This window comes from Pogoniulus pusillus, chromosome 24 (assembly GCF_015220805.1).
Source record: "Pogoniulus pusillus isolate bPogPus1 chromosome 24, bPogPus1.pri, whole genome shotgun sequence".
Lineage (NCBI taxonomy): Eukaryota > Metazoa > Chordata > Aves > Piciformes > Lybiidae > Pogoniulus > Pogoniulus pusillus.
The window spans coordinates 10,587,244-10,608,677 of NC_087287.1; the positions used below are offsets into that span (position 1 = coordinate 10,587,244).

The window sequence follows — 21,434 nt, forward strand, 5'->3', positions numbered from 1 at the left end:
TCTTGGACTATCAGAAGTTTCTGAGTGACTTTTAAAAGGGACATATTGCAATAGTTGAGTGTTGACTTGGCAAGCAGGAGTGATGGCTTAGAGCATGGCCAAGATGAGAGAGGTCAGCATTGAGCTTGTGGCTTAGGACAGGATGGCCTGTTCAGAAGGAGGGATTTGAAAGCAGACAGACTTGGTTATGGAGCTGATTTCCACTAAAAGGAGCATTCCAGAGCCGTGAGCACCTCTGCATGTGCTGCTGGGAAACTTCTGAGTCAGTATTGGAAGAGAAATGTCCACATCCCTCCCTCCCAGGAGCTGGATGCTCATTCCAGCTCCCACCCTGGCTTGGCTCTGCTGCACCCACATTTCTTGGTTCAGTGGCACTCATAATTCCTTGGAAATTCCCTGGCAATATCAGAGCTGCCCAGACCCCACGTGGCTGGAGGGACAACCTGTGGTGGGACATGGGACATAGGATGGGCTCACTGCCTTGTTTTGACTGACTTAGTTGCCTTGGCCAAAGGTTGAGCCTTGTGTGCAAAGCAGGTCATGAAATTGGAGGGAAAGCTGACTAGGGGAGATGTTCTCACTGGAAGGGCAACTGAGGGCAAAACCATGGGTAAGGGAGGAGGGGATGAAGTTGGGCAGTGGCAGAGCTTGCTGTAGACCTGCTGTGGCTTAGGCTCTCTGTGCAGACCATGAAAACCTGGTCTCAGCAACTTCAGGAGCCAGAGAGCCTCCTCTGAGAGGGCTCAGGCCAGATAAACCAGGATTGCCTTCTGTCTCTGGAGCTCCCTCCAGAAATGAGGTGGTCAAAGCATTGCAAAATCGTTCAGGGAAGAGCTGGGAGCAGATTCCTGCCCCCACCAGAGGAAGCAGAGCTGTGGTCATGCTCTTGGCAACATGGGGCCAGAGAAGCCACAGCAATGATGGGTGGACTTGAGCCCCTCTGCTGTGAGGCGAGGCTGAGGGAGTTTGGGTTCTCAGTACAGAGAACAGAAGGTCCTAGAGAGGCCTTCTGGTGGCCTTTCAGTGCTTAAGGGGCCAAGAAGGAAGCTGGGGCCAGACTTTTGAGCAGGGCCTGTTGTGACAGGACAAAGGGGGTGCAGGACAGGAGCTTGGATGTGGATGCTTCCAGCCACCACCCCCCTGGAGAAACGGAGCAGAGCCAGGTCCCATGTTTAAGGTGTTTATTGCTGTGGGGACTTGCTGCTCTTCACCCTACAAACGGGGACAGGGTTGTGCCACAGCAAGAACCCTGTGGACAAAGCAGGGTCTGTCCCCCACCCCGCAGCTCTGCCAGCTCCAAACCAAGGGGGTGCAGCAGGGATGGGTGCCCCCACCCTCCCTGGCAGATGCTCAGGGCTGGCCGCCCGCGGCGTGTCTCTGCCGCACGGTGACGGTGAAGGGCTGCGGCTTCAGCGCAAGCCCATAGATGCAGTCCATGGTGAGCTGCTCTGCCGGGTTAGCGTGGAAGGAGCACTGGTGGAGGAGGATGGCGGTGAAGAGGAAGATCTGGAGCTTGGAGAGCTGATCGCCGATGCAGCGCCGCTGGCCGGCGGAGAAGATCATGACGCTGCTGGCCTGGTCGCGGTCCAGGCGCTGCTGTGAGTCCAAGAAGCGCCTGGGGTCGAAGCGCTGTGGGTCAGGCCACTTGCTGCTGTCGTGGTTGACTGACCACTGGTTGATGAAGACCACGGTGCCCCTGGGGATGTGGAAGCCCTCCAGCTCCACGTCCTGCGTGGTAGCGTGCGGGATGGTGATGGGCACGAAGCTGCTGTAGCGCAGAGTCTCGTAGATGAAGGCTTCCAGGAGGGGCAGGTGGGGCCGGTCCTCAGCCGTGGGCATCCGGGAGCGCCCCACCACACGGTCCAGCTCGGCCTGGAGGTCCTGCTGGAGCCCTGGGTGCTTCAGCAAAAGCAGGAGGACCCAGGAGAGTGCCGTGGACGTGGTGTCCTGCCCTGCGCCGAAGATGTCAGTCATAGCGCCATCGACATCCTCGGGTGCCAGGCCCTCGGGGGGGCTGTCGCTGTGCTCCACGGCAGCAAGCAGCACGTCGCTGATGTCCCGGCGCACGCGTGGGTCAAAGGTCTGGCGGTGCTGCGCCACCTTGGCACGCACGAAGCTGTGCAGCTCCCTGGTGAGCGCCTGGAAGTCGTGGAAGATGCGGCGCACGGGATTGGGGAAGAGCAGGAGCCAGGGCAGGACGTCCACCATGCTGCCCGCCCCCACCGTCTGCCCGAAGCGGTCGTTGCGGCCCAGCAGCGCCGTGAACTCGCCGTCGGCGTGGCCGTAGCGGCGGCCGAAGCAGAGGGCGCAGAGGACGTTGGCGTTGGCCACCACCAAGAGCGGGGAGGGCTCAAAGTAGGCACCCCCCTGGCTGCGCTGCAGGAAGAGCCGGACGAGCTCCTGGGCTTCGGCCACCACATGCCGCTCCACCTCGCTGCCCGTGGAGTGGGCGCGCAGGGCAGCGTGGGCCAGCCGCCGCCGCGCCCTCCACCGGGGCGAGCAGGACCCGAAGGCCACGCTGCGACCTCCGGACACCAGCTGGAAGGAGGGGAAGTCGGGGCGGCCGGCGAAACGGCTGCCCAAGCCCACCAGGGCCCGGCGGATGGCGGGCTCGCCGCTGAGCACCAGCACCGGGCGCTGCCCCAGGCGCAGCTGGAACACGGGGCCGTAGCGCTGTGCCAGGCGCCCCAGCGCCACGTGGGGCAGGCGGCCCAGCGCCAGCGCGTTGCCCACCAACGGCCACGCAAAGGGGCCCGGGGGGCGCCGCTTTCCTGAACCTCCCAACTTGCCCCCAGTGTGGCGTCGGGTTCCGACCAGCAGCAGGAGGGTGCCGAAGAGCAAGAGGGGGCCGAGGAGCAGCAGCAGCAGCAGCCCCATGGCCGCCCCCTCGGGACTCCTCGCAGCGCTCACGGCCGCGGCTGTTCTGCCCGGCACCGCCGCTCGCAGCAGCTTTATTGCCGCCTCCGAGTGGGACGAGCCTCCATTCCCTCCCCAGGCTCTGAAGGGGGCCGGGCAGGGCCCACCCGGGGCTGTTTGGGGGGGGGAAGTGGGCTCCAATGGGGCTGACGGAGCCGGGCAGAGCCGTGGGATGCGGGGACGAGAAGCCGGAGGGGACTGGGAGAAGGGGCAGTGGTGGGCTGGTTGCCATCAGCGCCGCGCAAGGGGAGTCAACCGAGCAGCCTCGGTGGGGCTGGGAGGGGAGTTTGGTGCCCGACCCCTTCTCCCTTAGAGCCAGAGCTGCCGCCCTGCCAAACCCGCCCGGGGCACCTCCGCGGGCGGGTTTGGCACCACTCAGTGTCCCCACTTCCCTCAAGTTCTTTCCCTTCTGCTGCGGCTGTGAGCGCCTGGCCCGGCACTGTGGACGGAGCTCCGCGTTTGGACAGCGAGGGATCCTGCCCTTGGTCCTGAGCATCTCCTTGTCTTGAGTACCTCCTGGTCCTGAGCATCACCGAGGTGCCAAAGGTGAGGCGTTGGGTACCGGCTGGGGAAGGATAAGGGATGCAGGATGGAGGCTGTGGGATACAGGATGGGGGATGAGAGATGGAGAGGATGCAGGATGCGTTTCTAAGTGTGCCGAGCAGTGACACGAGTGGTCTAAGCAGCAATTTTGGAGCTGCTGTATCAGGACCCTGCACTTCCCAGCCCACCACGCTGCCTGCAGCCAGCCCCTCACTCCCGGCGGCTCTTTCCTTTCCTGGAAAACCCCGAAGTTGGTAACTGTTGCACTCTGCCCCGGTGCACACATTGGAGGGACTCTGGGGAGGGTTCTCAAGCTCTGGGGAGGATGAAAGGGTCCTGGTGATGCGAAGGCTTCCCTTGAAGCAGCAAATCTGCTTTGCGTGAGTGAAGGAAAATCAATTCTGTGTGAACTGGGGAAAATGACCATTTCCCATGCTGGTCACCCCAAAAAAACCCCTACTGTGTGGGGTTGGTCCCTGCTCCCACCTGGATCAGTGTGTTCAGCAAAAAGAAAAGGATTTAGGTGGGGGAATCTTACCCAGTTTAGGGCTTGTCCGACTCAGTGCCTCCCGTTTTACTTGGAGGAAAAAAGCATCTGCTTCTGTTTGGTTACTTACTGCTGTGTTTATAGAGATGTCTATGTTAAGCACTGGCATGGGCTGCCCAGGGAGCTGCTGGAGTCCCCATCCCTGAAGGTCTTTAAGGGAAGCTTGCCTGTGGCACTTGGTGGCATGGTTTAGCTGATGTGGTGGTGGTGGTGCCTGGGCTGGACTTGATGAGCTCAGAGCTCTTTTCTAGCCTAGGTCCTGTGGTGGTGTATTTAATGTCTTGGTAGCAAGAGGTAAATCAGGGTGCAGCTGAGCAGCAGCTGGGCTGGAATGGTCGTTCTGCATCCCCAGCCAGCTATACTTCCCCCCCTGGACTTCTATTATTTTGTCTTCTATACTTCTGTATTTTGTCTATATTTTTATATCCTTCTATATCTTTTTTCCCCTATATTTTTATTTCCCCAATTTTCTGTATTTCCCCCTATATTTCTGTGGTTTTTTCCCCTATATTTCTGTATTTTTCCCTATAGTTCTATTTTTTTCCCATATTTCTACATTTCCCCCCTGTATTTCTGTATTTTTTTTCCTGTATTTCTCTATTTTTCCCTATATTTCTGGTTTTCTTTTCCTATATTTCTGTATTTTTTTCTTGTATTTCTCTTTTTTTTCCTTGTGTTTCTGCTTTTTTTTTAATATTTCTGTTTTTTATTCCCTTATATTTCTGGTTTTTTTTTTCTCCTATATTTATGTTTTTTCCCCTATATTCCCCCCCCTATATTTCTGTTTTCTTTTTCTCCTATATTTCTGTTTTTTTCCCCTATATTTCTGTGGTTTTTTTTTTCTCCTATATTTATGTTCTTTCCCCTATATTTCTGGGTTTCTTTTCCTACATTTCTGTAATTTTTTCTTGTATTTCTGTTTTTTCCCCTATATTTCTGTTTTTTCCCCCCTCTATATTTCTGTTTCCCCCCCCTATATTTCTGTGTGTTTTTTTTTTCTCCCTCCTATATTTCTGTTTTTTCCCCTATATTTCTGTTTTTTCCCCCTCTATATTTCTGTTTTTCCCCCCTATATTTCTGTGGTTTTGTTTTTTTTTTTTCTCCCTCCTATATTTCTGTTTTTTTTCCCCTATATTTCTGGGTTTCTTTTTCTACATTTTTGTAATTTTTTCTTGTATTTCTGGTTTTTTCCAATATTTCTGTTTTTTCCCCCCTATATTTCTGTTTTTCCCCCCCTATATTTTTTTTTCCCTCCTATATTTATGTTTTCTTCCCCTATATTTCTGGGTTTCTTTTCCTACATTTCTGTAATTTTTTCTTGTATTTCTGGTTTTTTTTTCTATATTTCTGTTTTACCCCCCCCTTATATTTCTGTTGGTTTTTTTTTCCCCCTATATTTCTGTTTTTCCCCCCCCTATATTTCTGTTTTTTCCCCCCTATATTTCTGTTTCCCCCCTATATTTATGTTTTTTTCCTCTATATTTCTTGTTTTTCCCTGTATTTCTGTATTTTTCCTATATTTCTGTGGGTTTTTTTTTCCTCCTTTATTTCTGTTTTTTTCCCCTATATTTCTGGGTTTCTTTTCCTATATTTCTGTATTTTTTCTTGTATTTCTGTTTTTTTCCCTATATTTCAGTTTTTTTCCCTTCCTATATTTCTGTTTTTTTTTTTCCCTATATTTCTGGTTTTCCCCCCCTCTACTTATGTTTTTTCCCCTATATTTCTTGTTTTTCCCTGTATTTCTGTATTTTTCCTAGATTTCTGTGTTTTTTCCCTATATTTCTGTATTTTCCCCCTGTATTTCTGTATTTTTTCTATATATTTCTGGTTTTCTTTTCCTATATTTCTGTATTTTTTCTTGTATTTCTGTTTTTTTTCTATATTTCTGGGTTTTTTTCCCGATATTTCTGTTTGGTTTTTTTTTCTCCTATATTTATGTTTTTTCCCTATATTTCTGGGTTTCTTTTCCTACATTTCTGTAATTTTTTCTTGTATTTCTGTTTTTTTTTTCAATATTTCTGTTTTTTTTCCTCCCCTATATTTATGTTTTTTTTCCCCCTATATTTATGTTTCCCCCCCTATATTTATGTTTTTCCCCTATATTTCTTGTTTTTCTCTGTATTTCTGTATTTTTCCTAGATTTCTGTGTTTTTTCCCTATATTTCTGTATTTCCCCCCTATATTTCTGTACTTTTCCCTATATTTCTGGTTTTCTTTTCCTATATTTCTGTAATTTTTTCTTGTATTTCTGGTTTTTTCTGTATTTCTGTTTCCCCCCCCCCCCCCATATTTCTGTTTTTTCCCCCCATATTTCTGTTCCCCCCCCCTATATTTATGTTTTTTCCCCTATATTTCTTGTTTTTCCCTGTATTTCTGTATGTTCCCTAGATTTCTGTGTTTTTTCCCTATATTTCTGTATTTTCCCCCTGTATTTCTGTATTTTTTCCTATATTTCTGGTTTTCTTTTCCTATATTTCTGTATTTTGTCTTGTATTTCTGGTTTTTTTCCTTGTGTTTCTGTTTTTGTTTTTTTATATTTCTGGTTTTTCCCCCTATATTTCTGTTTTTTTTTTTTTTTCCCTATATTTATGGTTTTTTTCCCCCTATATTTCTGGGTTTATTTTCCTACATTTCTGTAATTTTTTCTTGTATTTCTGTTTTTATTTTCTATATTTCTGTTTTTTCCCCACCTATATTTCTGTTTTTTTCCCCCTATATTTCTGTTTTCCCCCCCTATACTTATGTTTTTTCCCCTATATTTCTTGTTTTTCCCTGTATTTCTGTATTTTTCCTAGATTTCTGTTTTTTCCCTATATTTCTGTATTTTCCCCCTGTATTTTTGTATTTTTTCCTATATTTCTGGTTTTCTTTTCCTATATTTCTGTATTTTTTCTTGTATTTCTGTTTTTTTTTCCTATATTTCTGTTTGTTTTTTTTCCCTCCCTATATTTCTGTTTTTTTTTCCCCCTATATTTCTGGTTTTTCCCCCCCTATACTTATGGTTTTTCCCCTATATTTCTGGTTTTTCCCTGTATTTCTGTATTTTTCCTAGATTTCTGTGTTTTTTCCCTATATTTCTGTATTTTCCCCCTGTATTTCTGTATTTTTTCTGTATATTTCTGGTTTTCTTTTCCTATATTTCTGTATTTTTTCTTGTATTTCTGTTTTTTTTTTTTCTATATTTCTGTGTTTTTTTTTCCCTATATTTTTTCCCCTATATTTATGTTTTTTTCCCCTATATTTCTGGGTTTCTTTTCCTACATTTCTGTAATTTTTTCTTGTATTTCTGTTTTTTTCCTATATTTCTGTTTTTTCCCCTATATTTCTGTTTTTTCCCCCTCTATATTTCTGTTTTTCCCCCCGATATTTCTGTGGTTTTGGTTTTTTATTTTCCTCCTATATTTCTGTTTTTTTCCCCTATATTTCTGGGTTTCTTTTTCTACATTTCTGTATTTTTTCTTGTATTTCTGTTTTTTTTTCCCTATATTTCTGTTTTTTTCCCTCCCTATATTTCTGTTTTTTTTTCCCCCTATATTTCTGGTTTTTCCCCCCCTATACTTATGTTTTTTCCCCTATATTTCTTGTTTTTCCCTGTATTTCTGTATTTTTCCTAGATTTCTGTGTTTTTTCCCTATATTTCTGTATCTTCCCCCTGTATTTTTGTATTTTTTCCTATATTTCTGGTTTTCTTTTCCTATATTTCTTGTATTTCTGTTTTTTTTCCCCTATATTTCTGGGTTTTCCCCCTATATGTCTGTGTTGTTTATTTTTCTCCTATATTTATGGTTTTTTTCCCTATATTTCTAGGTTTCTTTTCCTACATTTCTGTAATTTTTTCTTGTGTTTCTGTTTTTTTTTTTTTTTTATATTTCTGTTCCCCCCCCCCCATATTTCTGGTTTTTTCCCCCCTATATTTCTGTTTTTTTCCCCTATATTTCTTGTTTTTCCCTGTATTTCTGTATTTTTCCTAGATTTCTGTGTTTTTTCCCTATATTTCTGTATTTTCCCCCTGTATTTCTGTATTTGTTCCTATATTTCTTGTTTTCTTTTCCTATATTTCTGTATTTTTTCTTGTATTTCTGGGTTTTTTCCTTTATTTCTGTTTTTTTCCCCCTATATTTCTGGGTTTGGTTTTTTTTTCTCCCTATATTTATGTTTTTTTTCCCTATATTTCTGAATTTCTTTTCCTACATTTCTGTAATTTTTTCTTGTATTTCTGTTTTTTTTCTATATTTCTGTTTTCCCCCCCCTATATTTCTGTTTTTTCCCCCCCTATATTTCTGTTTTTCCCCCCCTATATTTCTGTTTTTTCCCCCCTATATTTCTGTTCCCCCCCCCATATTTCTGTGTTTTTTTTCCCTATATTTCTGTTTTTCCCCCCCCTATATTTCTGTTTCCCCCCCCCCCTATATTTCTGTTTTTTTCCCCCCTATATTTCTGTTTTTTCCCCCCTATATTTGTTTCCCCCCCCTAGATTTATGTTTTTTTCCCCCTATATTTCATGTTTTTCCCTGTATTTCTGTATTTTTCCTAGATTTCTGTGTTTTTCCCTATATTTCTGTATTTTCCCCCTGTATTTCTGTATTTTTTCCTATATTTCTGGTTTTCTTTTCCTATATTTCTGTATTTTTTCTTGTATTTCTGGGTTTTTTCCATGTGTTTCTGGTTTTGTTTTTTTATATTTCTGTTGTTCCCCCCTATATTTCTGTGTTGTTTTTTTTTCTCCTATATTTATGTTTTTTTCCCCTATATTTCTGAATTTCTTTTCCTACATTTCTGTAATTTTTTCTTGTATTTCTTTTTTTTTTCCTATATTTCTGTTTTTTTCCTATATTTCTGTTTTTTTTCCCTATATTTCTTTTTTACCCCCTATATTTCTGTTTTTTTCCCCTATATTTTTGTTTTTTTCCCCTATATTTCTGTTTCCCCCCCCCCCCTATATTTCTGTTTTTCCCCCCCTATATTTCTGTTGTTTTTTTTTTTTCTCCTATATTTATGGGTTTTTTCCCCTATATTTCTGGGTTTCTTTTCCTACATTTCTGTATTTTTTCCTATATTTCTGTTTTTTTTTCCCCCTATATTTCTGTTTTCCCCCCCCTACATTTATGTTTTTCTCCCCCCTATATTTCTGTTGTTTTTTCTATATTTCTGTTTTTTTCCCCTATATTTCTGTTGTTTTTTTTTTTTGTCTCCTATATTTATGTTTATTCCCTTATATTTCTGGGTTTCTTCCCTACATTTCTGTATTTTTTTCTTGTATTTCTGTTTTTTTTCTATATTTCTGTTTTTTCTCCCCCTATATTTCTGTTTTTTTCCCTCCCCCCTATATTTCTGTTTCCCCCTCCCCCCCCTATATTTCTGTTTTTTTCCCCCTATATTTCTGTTTTTTCCCCCCTATATTTCTGTTTTTTCCCCTATATTTCTTGTTTTTCCCTGTATTTCTGTATTTTCCCTATATTTCTGTGTTTTTTCCCTATATTTCTGTATTTTCCCCCTGTATTTCTGTATTTTGTCCTATATTTCTGGGTTTTCCCCCCATATTTCCATATTTTTTCTTGTGTTTCTGTTCTTTTTTCAATATTTCTGTTTTTTTCCCTATATTTCTGGTTTTTTCCCCTACAATTCTGTATTTTTCCTATATTTCTCTTTTCCCCCATATTTCTGTTTTTTTTTTTTTCCTGTGTTTCTGTTTTTTCCTAGATTTCTCTATTTTTCCTATATTTCTGTTTTTTCCCTATATTTCTGTATTTTTTCCTATATTTCTCTATTTTCCCCTATATTTCTGGGTTTTTTCCCTATATTTCTGTATTTTCCCCCGTGATTCTGTTTTTTTCCTGTATTTCTGGTTTTTTTCCCTATATTTCTGTTTTTTTTCCCTATATTTCTGTATTTTTTCATGTATTTCTGTATTTTTCCATCTATTTCTGTGATTTTTCCTATATTTCTGTGGATTTTTCCTATATTTCTGTATTTTTTCCCTATATTTCTGTTTTTTCCTATATTTCTCTATTTTTCCTGTACTTCTGTATTTTATCCTATGTTTTTTCTATATTTCTGTGGTTTTTTTCTATATTGCTGTGATTTTTCCCTACATTTCTGTATTTTTTCCTGTATTTCTCTATTTTTTCCTAAGTTTCTGGTGTTTTTCCCCTATATTTCTGTATTTTTTCCCCTTTATTTCTGTGTTTTTTCTATATTCCTGTAATTTTCCTAGCCCAGCCCTAGGGAAAACTCACCTAAAGCTGCCTGGTTGCTGATGCCTCAGTGACTTTCCTTTACAAGTAAAATAGACATAAGAGAGTTCAATATTCTTATGTGACTAGATAAATGGATGGGCAGTTGGGGTCAGAAATTCTGCTGCTTCCCCTGCCCAGGTACCACCTTTCTCCCAGGTATTTCTGTCCTTCCCTGCCTAAAGGTGCCCTGAAGAGCTGAGGAACGAAGCTCATCCCCACTGGAGTGCAGCTTTTGGGTCTTCTCCTGGTGCTCAGCGTTGGAGCACAAACTCCCTACCCGCGGCCAGCCCCTGCCAGCTGTGGGGGTGCTCCGAGGGCTCTGAGGTGCTGCTGCAACTGGTTAAGGTATCTCTGCTTTGGTATGGGACACATGGATGCGTTGCCATTGCCAGCACAGGGACAGGGCTACTTCCTGGGCCTGAGGCCAACCATTTAGAAATGGGGGAAGAGGGAAAAGGAAACGAGAGGGGAAGAGGGAAAAGGAAACGAGAAGGGAAGAGGGAAAGGGAAATCAAAGGAGGAAGAGGGAAGGGGAAGGCCCTGCCATCACCCAGGCTCTATCACCATGTCTGGGAGATGCTCTGCGCCCTCCTGAGCACCTCCTCCTCAAGGTGTTCATCAACTCTGGGTCATTTGCAGCCTAGATTCTCTCTTTTTTTTTCTCTCTAACCTTATTTGAATGCAATGTTATTTTATTTTCTAGAGGAGGACATAGGCTGCAATCTGGACTCTCCTGGGAAGCCAGCAGAGACACAGCTCTTCCCATTGTGTCCTTCCAGATAATTTGGCTGAAAATCAGGTGAGATTTGCCCAGAGGACATGCAGGTTTGTGGATGTCGAGAAGGTCCTAAGGAGGAAAACATGGTCAGTGTCACTCTGAGCTGTGTAACAGGGGCTGAGGGGAGCTCCTGAGCACACCTCCTGTGTTCACATTCGCTGCTGCACCCACGGGACTTTAACACCCCCCAGGGAAGGAAGTTAGCTATAAACTACACCAGCAGCTCCTGCCTGCCCATCAGCGTGAGGGGGCAAGAGCTGGTCCTGGGGCATCAGCTGAAGCATCAGAGGGCTGCAGATACGGAGCTGTGGTAATGGAGCCACTGTGTCACCCCTGGGCCTACCAACCAGCTAGGTTCAGGCTCTGGAACGTGTTGAGTCTCAGAGGGGGTCTGAACATCTCCAGCAGGGCTGGGGGCACCAGCCTTCTCCTCCAGCAGCCACGGGCTCCAGGGGATTACATTGACTTCTCCAGGACTTAATAAACAAGTCCTAAAAGTCAGATGGCAGTGGTTCAGGGATGCCCCATGGGCTGGCAGCATCTCCTTGCCCCTAATCAGCTATTAGGGGGTGTTTGTGTGCTAGTAGAGAGAAGGCAGTGTCCTGCCAGTGGGAATCAGAAAAATGGGATGCTTTAGGTTGGAGACCTTTAAGATCCTCATGTCCAACCAATTTCTAGCTCTGCCTTAGAGAGGAAGGGGCTGAACTGAGAACATCCCTCCTGAGATGTGCCATGGGGAATCACCACAGCTCTCTCCTTGTTCCAGGCTCAGTTACTGGATGGATCATGTTCCTGCTGGCCTGGACGAGAAGCTGGAGCCCTCTGCCTCTCCCCTTCCTCATTTCTCCCAGAGAAAAAGAACAATTGAAAATACTTTTTTTGCTTCCAACCACCCCTAGGGCACTATTCTCTTTAATCAACTTCAGAGTAGGTGACAATAGCATAGCTTAGATTAAAAACAGAGACTAGAAAACACTTTTACCCTCAAATACTCTTAGAGAGACATCTACAGGGCACTCAGAGCAGTCACACTGCACACTTTGAATCACAGAGGACACTGGCACAATAAAAACAGCCAAATTCATGGAAGTTTATGGGCTCTTGTCCCTGCCTGCAGATACAAAGCACCCTGGTGTTAGCTAACATCTGGCTGCCCCCCAGAAACCTGTGCTGGCAGCAGTATTTTCATGGTCCTTTTTATTGAAAGCAGATTTGTCACAGAGAATTAATGAAATGAAGTCAAAGAAAAATCAATTAAAAAAAAAAAGGCAGAAGAGGCAGCACTGAACTGTAAATGAAGTCCCTCAAGTGCAGCACATTGTAGACTCCAAAGGCAAATGAAGGTCAGGAGCAGGGGTTGTGGGCACCATGCCCAGTTCTCTGTGGAATACCAACCTGGTTTGTTTGATCATTAAAGCAACCCAAGAATCATTCAGTCATCACTTTTATTGGGCAACCCCACCCATGCCCCTCCCAACTCCCCAGGTGATGAACCACAGCCACACACCCTTGGGCCTTATTGAGCTATGCCCACTGGTAGAACCCAGCTGGAACAAGAGCTGTGAGGAAAACAGGCAGGTCGTGGTCCTCTCAACTGTCCTCGAGGAGCCACGTTAATCTAACAGGTGACAGGAGCCCAAGGGAAGATCTCCAAGCAACACCTCCAGGTGGGTGCCAAGGTGTCTTCACCTGAGGGTCTTCCATGAAACCCAACAGATTCCTCTGCCAGCGTCTCAACAGCAGCCACCTTGGGAAAGCACCCTTAAGGTGCTATGAAGAAAGGAGCCTTTTATGGGCACCTAGTCTTGGGTTAGGCAGGAGATGCAGTGGAGTCTTCAGTCTTTAGCATCTCCCACTCCGTCAGCGTTGATGGCAAACATGGCCTCGGCCTCGGGCAGGCAAGGAGAGTCGTAGATCTTACAGATCCTGGTCTCGCCTCGGCCCTTCCGCAGGTACAGCCTGGCAGGGAGGAGCAGACAAGCCAGGGAAGGGATTAAGTGCCAGTGAATCACCACCACAGCCATAAAACTACAGTGTGTGCACATGGCTGCAGCTCCTGCTGGGGCTGGAACAGCTTCTGAGGATGCTGTGTGGGTTTTGCAGCAGGCTCAGAGCAGCACTGGTGCTGAGGAGCAGGCTGGGCTGATCACCCACAACTCCAAGGGTATTTAGCTACAGTTTCACAAACCCTCCTGAAGGAAGGCCAGCAGAAGGCTGCTCTGATCCCTCACCTGGTAGTGGAAGCGTGGGCTATGATATTTCCTCCAATGGGTTTCTTAGGGTCTGCAGCAAACATGGCTGCTCCATCGACCTGAGCTACCACTTGGTTGGTGATCACCACTGCCACGCCAAACTGGGAGGAGAAAAGCAACCTGTCAGTAACCATGGACCTGCCATGAGCTGGAGGGAGAGAAAGGCATGGATGGGAGAGCAGAGAAAAAACACCAAGGAGGGAAGAGGGCAAAAGAAAAACCAGCAAGGAGGGGAGAAGGAAAAACCAGCAAGGAGGGGAAGGGGGGAAGGACAAACACCAAGGAGGAGAAGGGGGAGAAGGAAAACCACCAAGGAGGGGAAGGAGGAAAGAAGGAAGGGAGGTGTGTACCCCTGCTGCCCTCTCTGCTGCCCATAACCACTCCCTCATGCTTCTCGCAGCAAAGGGTAGCAGATGCTGAGTGGGCAGAGGCCACCTGCCCAAAAGTGCTGAGATTGGTAAGCAGGAGCCTGATTCCCAGCCCTTGAGAGGCAGGAAGCCCAAGCTGAGAGGTTACCTCATCTGCCAGGCGAAGGAGCATGCGCAGAAACCTGGCCAGGTGCATCTGCCGGGCCGACAGCTCCCCCCTGCCCGAGTAGTCCGTGCGGTACAGCGCCGTGGCACTGTCCACGATCAGCAGCGCGTACCTGGTGGGGAGCACAGAGGGTTCCAGATGAAGATGAGGATAAACTGTGAGGGCGTGAGGCTGCTGGAGCCCTGCAGCAGGCTGCCCAGAGAGGCTATGGAATCTCCTTCTCTGGAGAGGTTCCAACACCACCCCCGGGCACCTGCTGTGGGTGCCCCTGCTTTAGCAGGAGGGCTGGACTGGATGATATCCAGAGGTCCCTTCCAACCCCACCACGCTGGGATTTCGATTCTGTGAAAACCTGATCTAACAGAGCCAAGCCCTGAAGAAGCCAAATAGACCGCAGGAAATTTGATCTCTGAGGTAAGCAACTTCTTTGAGGTTTCACAGTGATCTAGCACTTGTTCACCCTCCAGAGGTCAGTTGACAACACCAGGATGTACTGTCAAGCAGCAGTCCACCCCCAGCAGCCCTCACCGTGACTCAGCCATCATAGCAGAGGCCTGGTAGAGCAGCTGGGTCTGGTGGTCTGTGTTAAAACCTCGGGCGTAGGCCACGTTGTCCAGGACGTCGCTGCCAGACAAGCCATACCTAGAGAAAGCAGAGAGGAAAAGGTCACAGCTTGAAGTGACAGCAGCAGGTATCTAGTTGGGTTAACTAAAAGCAAGGATACAAATGCTGGGAGAAGGCTGCTTCTCTGCTGTAGCTGACACAATTCCAGTGTTTGATAAGCAGTGCAAGAAAAATACTTCAGGTTGACTGAGGCTGCAAAAATACCTTGGCCTTGAATTGAAACAGCACTCGCAGAGAATTAAAGCCCACAGAAGCAGCTGTAAGTTTGAAAGACTTAAAGCCTCACAAAAGGCAGAAGCATCTCCTCCTCTTGAGTACAGAACCAGCACTTCAGGCTTTTAGATCTAACCAGAATCTCTGCGCAGCGTCATTTTTAATTGGGTCATTAAGTTTTACTTCCTAAAAAACATGTCAGGACATTCTGAGATAGAGGCAGGAGATCAGAAAAGAGCCTTTTCAGCTGTTGTCAGCATTGGTGGATGTTAAAAACATGATGTTCAGCTTTTCAGCATCAGTGGATGCTCTCCTAGCTCCTAACAAAACTTTTCCAGCTGCTGTGGCTATAACCTCTGACCAAAGAATCCTTGTTTCAGGCTGATGCAAGTGGCAGAATTCAAGAACAACCTTGGAATGTGTTTCACTGACAGCAAAACTGATTGTGTGAGACACTAGTAAGAAGTGCAGGCATCACACACAGGGGACAATGACAAAAGCTGCTGTTGTGCCTAAAACTAGAGACTGGCTGTAACAGGGCTGAGTGTGGTGCCACAAGATGTGTGCAGGCAGGCAGACAGCAAACCACAGAAAGCAGGGATTTGGTTGGGTTTTTAGGGACAAGAATGGTTTAGCCCAAGAATTTCAGGAGACAGGCTAATCTACACAGTGATCCTCATTAAGGAAGCTGTGCCACGAGGGATGTGCTCCTGCCTTCAGCTAACAACAGTTCACCCCCAGCCCCAAGCACAGACCTCTCAGCCACAGCCAGCAGCCGCTCTGGGCGGAAGGTGCCCTCGGTGTCGATGTACATGGCTTTGCCTTCGCCACCACCTCGGTCGATGGGAAGCTAAAGGAGGAGAAAATGAGTGAAAAATTCAATAAAGCACCAACAAATAACCCAGCTGCTGCCTTATGCCCTCATCTGCCATCAGAACATGCGAGATACTGCAATTAAAGTCACTTGATCTGGGAGAAGTGGGAAGAAAGATTCCTGTTCCCAGTCTCTGTGCTAGGCTTTGAGCTGGGAAGTTTAGGTGATGGCAGGGGGTTATCTAAATGACTGTATTAAGCCCCACACCTCTGATCTTTTAGGAAACAGCACCCCCTAGAAAGTAATAAACATTATTGTTTCAACTGAGACTAGGAAAAAAGATTCCTCCCAACTGAGGAACCATTTGGTAGGAGGAACCGGCTGAAGGCTTTTACAAAAGCCAAGGGAAGTGACCTCAGGATACATTAGGACAAAAAGCTCCTAGTCACAAAAGCTCCTCAAACCCAACAGTATATCCTCTCTCTTTTCAGCACTCCTGGTGATAAGAGAGGTTCCCTGCAGTCCAGAGTACCTGCAAAGAGCGAAAGCTTCTCTGCATTTAACACCTAGAATTATGCTCCAAGCCAAAGGTGTGTTAAATTTTGTGATCAGAATACTGCAGAGAAAACAAAAAAAGCCTCCAGGACTTGTCAAACATGGGCAAAAAAACCAACTCCAGACTGAACTGCTGCTAAAGTGATCTTAGCAGGCAGGCAAAGCACAGAACAGAAGGTCCTGGAAAGCTGCAGTTAGTGCAAATCCTCCTGTTGTGTGCAGCTGTTTATGCATCCTCCTCATACAGGGTGGGAAGTGCACAGATCAGCAGCATTCCCAGAGCTGGGCCATCTGAGCACTTGAGTTTGGACACTCACAGAATGTCAGGTTGGAAGGGACCCCAAAGCTCATCTGGTCCAGGCTTACCTGACAGGTGACTGCCAGGGTATGGCACAGCTGTGTTTTCCCAGTGCGGAACTCCCCAAACAGCTCTGTTATGGATCCTGTTTCTACCCCTCCTGAAGGGAAGATAATAAGAAAACAAATGTCACAAAGGTGAATCAAAAGCCATGTGTAAATATCCAACTCACAGAGGCTCACATGAACACCTCTGGTTAAAAGCTTCACAACACACCACTGCCTGAGAGGTGTTCATGCTGCAGATCAGAAGTTTAGGGGAGTGTGTTTTGTAAGAGGCTGAAAAGCTGAGATGATTTGTGGTGGGTTTTTTTGATTGCAGTTAGGAAGAGGAGATGACACAGGTTTGTTTCCTTGAAATTAGCCACAGATTCAAGCAGAATCACCCCAGATGAACAGTTCTGGTTGTTGCAGCATGACCAAAAGGTTTGCAATCTGTTTGTGCAGCTTTTAAAAGAGAAATCCATTGTGATACAAGAGAGGAGGACTTGTGGAGAACTTTAATCCAAGGACAACTTGTGTATCTCACATAATTTTGCCCAAGAATCATGTTTGTAGCTACAAAGAAAACCCCAAACCAACAAAACAAAGTAGCAGATAACTGAAATTATTCACTAAAGAGAAATAAAAGTATTACCCTGAAGGAGCTTATCGAGTTCCTTGGACCCAGTGGTGATCTGGATGATCTCTGACCTTCGCTGGTGGAACTCTGTTGCCGTGGTGAAACCCATTGGAACCAGTTTAGCTGCCTCAGCCTGAAGGAAACCAAACCAAACCATGCAAGGGGAGTACAACCCATTCATTTACTCCCTCTTGTAATGAATACTGTAGCTCCTGTGTTGTGAAATTGAGAAGCACCTATGTAACGTGATGCAGACATTTAATTTCATAGGCTGTGTGAAATTGGTGCCTCTGAAGGGAACTGAAATTCTGCTCAGACAAAAAAAGCTTCAACAGCTATTTTGTGTATTTTATGGAAATCTCCTTCACTGGCTCACTCAGCCTCTGTTGGTTCAGTTCTGTTTCTGTGAAACTTGACTCCCTTAGGATGAGCACACAGCCATCAGGACTGCTCTTCCTAACAGTGAGTAAATACACAAAGCAGGGAATTACTTGAGTTAAACACTGCACTGGGTCAGATTTTGATAGAGTAGAACCAGCTTGGCACAAACTGTTCTGAGCTAGAAGATGCTGGGAGACTTCAGCTCAAGCTTCACTCCCAGTCCCCAGGAAGTAAAGGCCAGGTCTGACAGTGAAAACCTGAGGTACACAACTAACATGCTTCAGAACAACACAACAGCTCTGCTGGGTCAGCCCAGTTGTTATGACCCAGCATCCTCTGCACTCTGCCTTAGCAACTGCCAACAGTGGGTGCTCAGTGAAGAAGTGTGACAAATCAGGGAACAAGGAACAGATCCCCTGCCTAGGAGCTCCTGGTTCAGCCAGTGAGCTTCTTGTTCTGAGTGTTACACCACAAACACTGCATTTAGTCCCTCTTTGAAACAACTCGTGCTACAGATGGCCACAGTGTCTCGGGACAAGGAGTCTACAACTTCATTATAACTGGTATGACAAAGCAGTTTCTTTGCTGTAGGCTTACCACAAGAAACATTGAACTAGAAATAAACACCATCTCAGGAATATTCTCCAGACCTTCTATCACTTTTAGAGTCCTCTCTAATGGTGCCTCTTCACTTCTTGAAGCTGGCCCTAGTGGCTTTTGTTTCTTCTTATCATCATTCTCTTCTCAGTATGTCCCTAGTGGAGAGCTACCAAACCCACCAGGAACATTTTAAGCCAGTAGAAATAAAACTTAGGTGAATATCTTGGGTTAAAGCTTTTCCATAATGCTCTTACCAAGATCTTGTCAGCTTTGGCTTCACTGATGCCTTTGATGTTCAGTAGCTCCTTCTTTGGTGCGTAGGCAACAGCCTCAACTGTGTGAAATCCAGCCTCTTCTAACTTCTTCACATCATTTGCATTTATCCCACATTGCTGAGAGGGAGACAAAAAAGAGAAGCTAAGATACAAATTCCTTAATCTCACAGCCTCTGAATGCCTTCAGCAGCTTTGGACCAAACTCTCTTAGCACAAATCAGCATATTGAGTATTACCTTCCCTGTTCACTCACACAGAGAAACATAAACTCTGTTTACCAGTGCAATCTTTGCATAAGCTACTAATGACAGGGATGGCACAGAAGGGCACACAGCTCTCCTTCTGGGCCCCCCAACACAAAATCAACATTGACCTGTTGGAGTGGGTCCAGAGGAGGCCATAAAGACAACTAGGGGGCTGGAGAACCTCCTCTGTGGGGACAGGCTAAGGGAGTTGGGTCTGTTCAGCCTGGAGAAAAGGCTCCAGGGAGGCCTTAAAGCAGCCTTTCAGTGCTTAAAGGGAGCTGCAGGAGAGCTAGGGAGGGACTTCTGACAAGGGCTTGTAGTGGTAGGTCGAGGGATACTGGCTTTAAGCCAAAAAGAGGAAATTTAGACTGGATATGAGGAAGAAATTCTTTCCAGGGAAGGTGGTGAGGCATTTAAATAGGTTGCCCAAGCAGGTCGTGGATGTCCCCTCCTGTAGGTGTTCAAGGCCAGGTGGGCTAGTGGAAGGTGTCATGCCTGCCCAAGGCAGAGGGGTGGAGCTAGATAATCTTTAGGGTCTCTTCCAACCCAAACCCTCCTGTGATTCTAAGAGGATGTGTTAACAGGGTGAGGTCTTGGGGGTTTTTCTGATACAACACAAGAATGTAGCAACTATTTTCAGCTACAACTTGTGCATATGGAAAAGACCAGCAGACCAATTGAAAACTTACTCTAGAGGGATCTCCTTACCTACCTCTAACCTGGATATGAGCTGTGGCCCAAAGCTCTCATCTTCTGCTGAGGTGTCTGCACTTGCTTCCAGCTGCATCTGCATCGCCATCGAACCAAGGATTCAGAGCAGCCTCACTGCAAGAAAACCAGAGTGTGCACCACTTAAAGCAGAAACAGAAGTGAGGTGTGGTAAAACTGATCACCCCAGGCAGGATGTGATGGGTTTCTCATCTCCCAAACAACAGTATGTGTGTACTCTAAGACTATTCTTTTTGTTTGCTTTCCTACATAGGAAACATTAAAACAACAAAACCCCAAACCAAACAACTCTTCATGTTACCTAGTAAAGAGTAATGAGATGCTCAATACAGGGCCCAACAAAATTAGGGGCATAATTAAGAAACCCAATATAAGCAGTACCTCACTTTAGCTGGAAGCAGTTGGGGCCACACTAAAAGATAGATTGCTCGGAACTGGCCCTTGATGTTCCAGCTTTGCTCTCACAACAAGGGCAAAGGCTGCCAGTACCTTGGGGAGTTTGAAAGGGGTCTGAGGTTCAATCTGGACCTTGCTAATGCTGCAACACATCTGTGCTGCCTTCCTGAAGGCCAAGCTGAGAATCACAACGGGAGGCACCAACAGCCGAGGGAAACGGTGGGAAATGAGGACATTTGCCCACTCTGACAGTAATGCTCCTCAGGAGACCCAGGCTTAGCAGAAACCCAATACTGAACACACTCATGGCACCTCCCAGGTACCAACCGCCCCCTGGAGTCGGCAGAGCCAGAGATGACAACGAGTGTCAGAGCCAGGCTGATTAGCCCAGTATCAGCCACCAAGGCCAGAGAGCCCAAGAGCGGGCGGCGCGGAGCCCGTGAGCGGGCGGCAGGGACCCCGTGAGCGGGCGGCACGGAGCCCTGAGCGGGCGGCAGGGACCCCGTGGGCGGGCGGCAGGGACCCCGTGAGCGGGCGGCACGGAGCCGTGAGCGGGCGGCAGGGACCCCGTGGGCGGGCGGCACGGAGCCGTGAGCGGGCGGCACGGACCCCGTGAGCGGGCGGCAGGGACCCCGTGAGCGGGCGGCAGGGAGCCGTGAGCGGGCGGCAGGGACCCCGTGGGCGGGCGGCACGGAGCCGTGAGCGGGCGGCACGGACCCCGTGAGCGGGCGGCAGGGACCCCGTGAGCGGGCGGCACGGAGCCGTGAGCGGGCGGCAGGCCTCACAGTATTTACAGACTGGCACCCACCGCTCACGCTGGGCCTTTAAGGCCTCCTCCACACCCCACACGTTATAACCCTGACTCTGCTCGCTCCCACCGTGTCTAATGCTATTCTTGCCTCTCGTTCCCCCACACAACCCGCCGGTAACGCCCCTCCCGGTCCCAAGGCTCGCCCGAAGCCTCACTCTCTAGGCCCAGCCGGTCACCGGGTCCCAGCCCGGTGTTCTCCCGTCCCGGAGGAGGACAGGAGGGGCCGAGCTGGGCGGGAGGGAGGGAGGCGGCTGAGCCCGCCCGCGGTCGCTCACCCAGCGGCGGGGCCAGCCCCGGCACCGGCACCGCCACCCCCGGCCCGCTCGCGGGTTCCGCTGCCGCTTCGAGGAGCCCGCCACGGCGTCACGTGACGGCGGGCGCGCGCCGAGCCCCACCCCGCGCGGGCACCGCCTTAAAGGGGCCGCGTCCCGCGGGCAGAGCTGCCCGGGCTGGGAGGCGTCCTCCAGCCTAAACGCTTCTGTGCTTCTAAGAAATACAAATTAGCTATAACACTGGAGCTGTTCCATTGCTGCCCCCTCGCTGCTTCTGCCTGCGCATGCCCCGAGTTTGCTCTGTGTTCTCTGCCACCTGCACGGAAGCACAGAAGGCACTGAGCAACTTGCCCAACGCCCCTGCAGGCAGCAGCGACGTCAACTACAGCAGGTTGCTCAGGGCCCCATCAAATTTGACCTTGAATGTCTCCCGGGATAAGGCTTCAGCCACATCTCCGGGCAACATTGATTCACTCTAGAGCAAGACAAACTCCACCAAAAAATGCCTTCAGATGTCACCATTTCCAGGTTCTCCTGCTTGGAAATGCCCTGAAAGAGAACTGAACCAAAGCAAAGAGCCTGAGCTGGCTCCTGAAGAGCTGCTGCTCCGTCCTCCACTGGTTAATTATCTTAGATGGTTAAATCAGAGTCATTTAAAAGGAAGGGCAGGTGTAACACCTAAGTGATTTTTGACCTGGACCCTGTTTTCCTAATTAAGAAGGTAAAATTCTTCA

General features: G+C 47.4%; 2 protein-coding genes and 1 long non-coding RNA gene across 6 annotated transcripts; 1 reads left to right on the top strand and 2 right to left on the bottom strand.

The window, feature by feature from the left end:
* Window positions 1–1,166: 1,166 nt before the first annotated feature.
* On the bottom strand, window positions 1,167–2,902 carry LOC135186328 (cytochrome P450 1B1-like). The gene has a single exon (XM_064163966.1). The coding sequence runs from the start codon at window positions 2,875–2,877 to the stop codon at window positions 1,351–1,353; it is 1,527 nt and encodes a 508-aa protein (XP_064020036.1). The 5' UTR covers window positions 2,878–2,902; the 3' UTR covers window positions 1,167–1,350.
* Window positions 2,903–3,098: 196 nt separating this feature from the next.
* On the top strand, window positions 3,099–12,451 carry LOC135186121 (uncharacterized). 3 transcript variants are annotated; one of them, XR_010306719.1, is made up of 4 exons: window positions 3,099–3,462; window positions 10,381–10,587; window positions 10,946–11,041; window positions 11,787–12,451. It is a non-coding gene; the product is annotated as an uncharacterized LOC135186121 (long non-coding RNA). The 3 variants fall into 3 exon arrangements; XR_010306718.1 differs by having other exon boundaries at window positions 10,399–10,587; XR_010306720.1 differs by having other exon boundaries at window positions 10,425–10,587.
* On the bottom strand, window positions 12,201–20,814 carry RAD51 (RAD51 recombinase). 2 transcript variants are annotated; one of them, XM_064163544.1, is made up of 10 exons: window positions 20,704–20,814; window positions 19,205–19,317; window positions 18,227–18,364; window positions 17,007–17,124; window positions 16,379–16,470; window positions 15,399–15,493; window positions 14,335–14,448; window positions 13,789–13,918; window positions 13,252–13,373; window positions 12,201–12,979 (listed from the first exon to the last, which is right to left on the bottom strand). In XM_064163544.1, the coding sequence occupies exons 2-10, from the start codon at window positions 19,289–19,291 to the stop codon at window positions 12,856–12,858; spliced, it is 1,020 nt and encodes a 339-aa protein (XP_064019614.1). In that variant the 5' UTR covers window positions 19,292–19,317; window positions 20,704–20,814; the 3' UTR covers window positions 12,201–12,855. The 2 variants fall into 2 exon arrangements, with proteins under 2 accessions (XP_064019614.1, XP_064019613.1); XM_064163543.1 differs by lacking the exons at window positions 12,201–12,979; window positions 20,704–20,814 and adding an exon at window positions 20,584–20,657 and having other exon boundaries at window positions 13,231–13,373.
* Window positions 20,815–21,434: the final 620 nt, after the last annotated feature.